The sequence below is a fragment of the Natrix helvetica genome (assembly GCF_964273705.1).
Source record: "Natrix helvetica genome assembly, chromosome: Z".
NCBI classification, from domain to species: Eukaryota; Metazoa; Chordata; class Lepidosauria; order Squamata; family Natricidae; genus Natrix; species Natrix helvetica.
The window spans coordinates 32,640,661-32,647,456 of NC_138554.1; the positions used below are offsets into that span (position 1 = coordinate 32,640,661).

Here is a 6,796-nt window from a genome sequence, read left to right on the forward strand (position 1 = left end):
TAAAAATAAATTCCAAACACACTCTGGTTGGATAAAACTGAGCATAGTTTAACAGCACCAATCATATAATCTCTGAGAAATATTGACTGAAAATATAGAATCCATTTTCTTGTCTTCCCCCATCTGAAGTCATTAATCCCTGCAGTGTATTTCATAATCATGTTGATACTTGCATATTTATGGGCATGCAAACCACAGTTATAAATAGTTTGATTTTTTCCCCATCTATAAAACACACTATTTGATTTGTATTCCTGTGTAAAGATTCCTACCTGTGGAATTTTATAGAGAGCTGTTATCTTTGATATATGGAAAGAAACATCAAAACCAAGGCTCCCAATGACAGCCACTAATTCTTTCTGGCCATCACATCTGTAGTTTGGGAAAAATCTGTTTAATTTGAAAAGGAGGTCCAAAGTAGTTCGATAGGTCATTCTCATATTGTAATAGCTGTCATAGATGTGAAACCCAAGTGTGACATTGGGCAAGAAGTTTGGGTTCTCATTGATCTCCTTAACTGCAAATGCCAAGGCAAGGATGTGTTGGTATAACTTTGGCACAACACTGCAAGTAAAGTATTAACTTATAAGGGAAAATTGTATGGGAAAAAGTCCTTACAATCCATACACTGCATCTATACCATCTTTAAGTGAAGCAAAATTATTTTAAATCATCATATACTACCATTGTTATAGGGAAGGAGGAAAAGAATGCTTAAGGGGAAAAAAAGAACTAGAGGGTGAAGACAAGAACTAACCAAATATAGATTGAGCAGACAAAGCCCAGAAGATTTGAACTTGTAATAAACAGTAGAAAGAGTAATCTAATACATCTGAATCTATGCAAGATTCTGCCTTATATAGTCTAAATATTAGTCTGACTAACCCTTTACAGTGATACTGTATCATTTTGCAATTCTGCATAGAGAAATTAGCGCTCATTATTATTTTTATTTAATTGGTTTCTCCTAAGATATGGCAAGAGAAAGGGAGGAGGGAAATAGTATTCTGATAACCAATCCCAAAATATTCATAAATATCCTACTATTCATACTCCCCAAAATGTTAATTTGAACAAAGTTTCTCATTCAAGCCAAAACTTGCTTCTAAGATATAAAATGCAAACTTACTTTCTTCTTTCCTCCACCCAACAACATATTATTATTATTGTAAGAAATGAAGGAGTATTAAGGACACTCCTCAAGAAAAGTGATTGAGCTGCAGGGAAATTCATTAGAGACAGCTGGAATATGTGTCTGATAAACAATCAGTTTCTACAAAGATCATTGTTATCTTCTTATTGTTTGGAAGCACAATATTTGAAGTTTCATTTTTTAAAGTCAGCCTTTATTTAATGGACCAGAGGCCATACTCCTACACAAATCAATTTTTCAAATTATTTGTACACACACACACACACACACACACACAAATCTATCTATCTATCTATCTATCTATCTATCTATCTATCTATCTATCTATCTATCATAACATTCATTTTATTATCAAAGGAGAATATGAGCATACTGTGAAAAGGTACAAAGAAACAGAGTCATGTATATATGAGTATATATGGGGGTGGGGAAGTTGGATACAGATACAAGCATTCTATGTTTGTCATTATTTACTTACACCTGAATGTCAATCTCATCAAGAGAAGGATATTTCTTAAAGGAAATCTCCGGAGGCGAAATATAAATTAATTGAGAACCAATTCCACCAATGAGAACATTACCTGGCTGATACCACTCATGTGGAATGTGGACAGGATTACTTATTAGACACATTCTGGTATCTAGTTTGCATGCCAATGAAGGCAGTATGAATAGAAATAGAAATATTCTGAACATCTGAATAGGAAAATCATGTGTGGATATAATCTGTCTTATGCTCCTCTACCAAATATAGCTGATAATGCCAAAAGATTTTGGAAGGAGCATTGTCTCCTTCATATTGATTTCTTTAGCTTTGTTATATCGTAGAAACATTATGCCTGCAATATGAACTTTCTGTCTATCACTACATGATAGCATATTGTGGGTCTGTGTATACATACCCAGAGATGCTTACTTATTGATTTAACTTCTGAATACTGATTATCCTTATTAAGATAATTGCTTCTGCCTCATTGGGATTTGCCTAGAATTATTGCTAGCAAATATTAGTAAGGGGCTTTTTTTTCTTTGAAATTCTATTCATTCAGCTTTAAAAACATCTATCACAGCTTCCCCAACAAAGTACTCTCCAATCCACCTCAAATAAATCTCAAAGGTGTCTATTGCAAACCAAGATAATGATGAAGATGATTATAATAATACTTGTCAATGAGAAAGACAAAAAACTCTGAATAGTGGCAGGGGCAGTGGCAGTACCTAGAGGCAGCAGAATAAAAGAGACAGAACTGGAAAAGTTAACAAAATCCAAAGACTTGCAAATAGCAATAGAATAACTGTTGTACACAATCTTTATTTATTTAGCTATGCATTATTTCCCATTTGCAAAGAAGTAATATAGCAAATGGAAAGAAACCAGGGCTTTATTTATTTATTTATTTATTGACATATAGATAACAAGAACATCATTGCATTTGCCATGGGCTATCTTCTGGACCAATCTCTCCTACAAATCCTATACAGTCACCACTCACCGACTTAATTTGGGGTTACTTTCATGTCATTATAAGAATGTTCACATTCAACCCATAAATTCTTTTAATTTCTGTGATATTTTCAACACAGCTTTTTGGATATCCTTATTCCTCAGACTATAAATTATGGGATTAAAAACAGGTGGCAAAATTGTATATAAAACTCCAGAAATTAAGTCTACTTTGGGGGAGGAAAGTGACTTTGGTCTCAAAAATGAGAAAACAGCCGTAATAATAAACAACGCAAAAAGAGTGAGATGGGGAATGCAAGTTGAGAAAGCTTTGTGTCTTCCTTGAACTGATGGGATTTTCAATACAGAAGAGAAAATATAGCAATAAGATGTCAAAATGAATGCAAAGCAAAATGAATTCACACTGAGCCCAATCAGAAAAATTAAAATTTGGTGACCTTTTGAATCAGTACAAGCTATTTTTTGTAACTGAGGCATATTACAAAAAAACTGCCCAATCATATTGAATCCACAAAAGTTCACCTGAAAAGTCAAACTGGTTTCTAACACTGCATGAATCAGAGTGGATATCCATGCAATAGCTGCCATTTGGATGCAGGCATTCCAGTTCATAATCAATCTGTACTCCAAAGGATGGCAGATGGCAACATACCGATCATAAGCCATAATAGTAAGCAAGGAAATCTCTGCCCCAACAAATGTAATAACTAAAAAGACTTGTGCAACACATCCAGCGTAAGGAATCATTTTGTTGTTTGTAACTGAAACATCTATTGTTTTGGGAACTGTAGTAGAGATGTAGCAAATATCTACAAATGATAGATTGACCAGAAAGAAGTACATGGGTGTATGAAGATGTTGATTCAAGACCACAGCTGAGATGATGAGAAAATTCCCCACTACTGCTGCTAAATAAACAAAGAGAAACCTAAAAAAATAGAAAAGTTGCATATCTGGGTCGTCTGAAAATCCCATTAAGAGGAAATCTGTCATAATGGATTTGTTGCCCATTATACTTATTTCAGTATATCTGTAAAGAATGGGTTAAAAATAGTTATTGCAGCACAACATTTTGGAACAATATTACCAATTAATTGTTTGCAGTAATATTTTCATTTAAACATTAATTATAAATATTATTTTGTAATAATTTGTTACTCAATCCACATGAATAAAGTATGTTTACATTTAATTATTTTCCTTTCCCAAGTGATCTTCCATAGGTACATCAAATTATAGCTTCATCTTTAGCATCATACTCTACTGGGTTATCTCTCTTCCTTTTTGAAAATTAATTCCTTTTCTGCTGAAATGATTTTCAAATGATCAGTTCATATGATGAAATAAAAAGCTTCGACTGTTGGTCTTAAATATGAGTGATTTATGTGTCCCTTTGTTCATCTATACTGCATCCACCTTCTCATTGCTCCATTCAACCATGCAAGAAAACCTTACTAAGAATAATTTTCTGTGTGCTTATATGCGTGTTTTTGTGTAAAATTTAACAAATTCTAAGCTGTGCATTCTTTCACAACAGTGCATTTTCTATCTTCCTTTGAGTTGTTGCACATATTTAAATTTCTTTCTTTTTCTACCTAAATCATTATATTTTAAATGAAAAATTAACTTAGCAACAGTCATTTGCAGACTTGTAAAAGAAGGGCTTGGGTTTAAATATATTCTCTATGTTTCCAGATCTCTACATTATTACTATTCATACAATTTCCTCCATTCTTGTTAGAAAAAAATTAATACTTTAAATCTGTCCTGGTTATCATGTATAAAGTTGCTTACCTCAGCCTGCAGTCAACGCTTCTAGAAGATGAGATGTTTAGGTGCCTGGATTTGTTTTTATATTTTCATATTTGAAAAAAGTAGAAGGAATCAAGACTATTTCCTAACGTGCTTTATGAGTTGCATCATAAAATTTCAATTTGAAAAAGGCTGTTTTCTAAATTAAACAGTAAGCAATTATAAACCTGAGAACCCTCAGTGAACACTCTTTTTGTTTTTTGTTTTTTGTTTTGTATCTCTAACAAAATGAATCCATCTTTTGAAAAGTATTCTTTAGAGGATTAGGGAAATGTAATAAATTAACAATACACTTTAGATCAATCAATTTTAATTTCAAATCCATTGAAACCAGCTGAACATTCACCAGTATTTGTTTCATATTTCTTAACTGCCCATTTCCCTCAGAGATAGGTGAAGAGTGGTTTTATTTTATTTTATATTATTTTTTATTTTTATTTGATTTCTATGAAGAAGTCTGAATCCAGAAGAGGAAAAGGTTGAAAATGAGGATAGTGATGAATCATGTTTTTCAGATAGGAAGTGCCATTAGCAGGGTCTGCTTTGAAAGAAATAGAAGTGAGAGGAAATAAATTCAAGCAGAGTGAATAGTGCACGTTGTGCAATAGTGGGAACTGATTTCTTTAAGGCTTCCAGGTAGAAGAATATTTATGTCAGTTTTGATTAACTCCAAAACTTTAACACTGTATAGGATAGGAACCTGAAGTTCAACAGGTTCTGACAGGTTCTGGAGAACCAGTAGTGAAAATTTTGAGTAGTTCAGAGGACCAGCAAATACCACCTCTGGCTAGCCCCAGAGTGAGATGGAATGAAGATTTTCAACATCCTTTCCCCAGGAGTGGGGAGGGAATGGGGATTTTTGCAGTATCCTTCCCCTGCCACACCCACAAAGGCACACCCACAAAACTGGTAATTAAAAAATTTGAATGTTATCACTGGCATAGGAGCTATAAATAATCCTGAAACTAGAAGTGGGATCTAGAGGTAGATAAATGTTGATGATTAATGAAAAGATATGTTATATTTGCTCCAATGGCAGAACATTCTCAAATTATGTTTTTTTCTTGTAATTAGTATTATTATTGTTATTGATGGATTTGTCTTTTTTCCCCATATTTGAATTTTTGAATTATTGAAATAAATAATGGAAGCAAACTGGTAAACTATAATCTCTTTAAGAAGCAATGCACATTTACAAGCTTAGATATTTGTGAAACATGGAAAAAAGAAAAATAATTCTTCACAAACAACCATAATATAGATATTTATAATAACATGAGTTATAAATTAATGTTTTTTACTGGGTAATTTCCAACATTTGGAATCTAAGCAGCAATTTTGTGGAACTGGTGTGATGTAATGCTCAGTAATTGCATATAGGAAAAACTTTGGGAGACTGGACAAAGAAACAAAGCCAAGAGAACAATCAGCTAAGAGATAGAAGAGTCTACTATCTGCAGTCTGGATAGCGGATAGGCATGTGCTCAGAAGGGACCCTCACTAGTTTCTTGCACTACAAAGGAGAAGAAGGGGGATTGTATTTTAGACGGTCAATATTCTGTCAATGTAGCTTTATAAGAATTGCCTTGTAGTAAGATAAATGGCAAGCAAATTCTATGAATAAATACATAAATAAAATAAAGTAGAATTAGCACATGTGGTTTTGTTTCTTTTCTGGATTACCCCACAAAACATAAGCTGATTATGTTTACCTGAACTGAACTAAATGGTTTTGCAGAAAATGTTATCTTTCCTAAACTGATTGGACTTCTAGAAAATAGAAAATTCTCATGAAGAGCAGATTTTACGGTTTCCAATATTTGCCACCTCCACTAGAGATTCCCTGCAGTTTATGTTAGAAGCAACCAATGTGGACAAGTTCTCAACAGCTGCTTGGCTGGCTACCCAGCACGCAGTGCAACATTTTCCATAAACTGCTCAAAGCCATTTATTCTGGAAGTTGCCTTGCAGCAAAAGAATGTTCATGTCAGTCTTTTCCTCCTTTGCTCTCCATTAAGAACCTGCTGTTAAGCTTTTACCCAGTAGGACAATCTGAGAGGGGCTCTAAAACAGACCAAAACAGGACAATGTGCTTATTTAACTTTAGTTTTAGAACTGAGGGAATTAGTTTGAGATATTTTTTCTCTGACACTTTTGTAAAATGAATGCATCCTTCAAGGTTTGCTGAAGCATTGTGTTTACCAAACAACAGAAATCTGTACCCTCCAGAAATTTCTAGACAGACTCTTATCATTGACCATTTTATGACTGGTGAGACCTGCTAAATGGAGGTTTTGTGGTATAAACTAGAGAAGAAACAAAACCAGATTTTGATTGAAAATGACTATTTGCACATACATGTTGTG

The 6,796-nt window shown here is 33.5% G+C and overlaps 1 protein-coding gene across 1 annotated transcript; it reads right to left on the reverse strand.

Annotated features, from left to right (window-relative positions):
• Positions 1 to 2,693: 2,693 nt before the first annotated feature.
• On the reverse strand, positions 2,694 to 3,629 carry LOC309401422 (olfactory receptor 14A16-like; the record flags this gene model as incomplete). Its single annotated transcript, XM_081970489.1, has 1 exon — positions 2,694 to 3,629. The coding sequence occupies one exon, from the start codon at positions 3,627 to 3,629 to the stop codon at positions 2,694 to 2,696; it is 936 nt and encodes a 311-aa protein (XP_081826615.1).
• Positions 3,630 to 6,796: the final 3,167 nt, after the last annotated feature.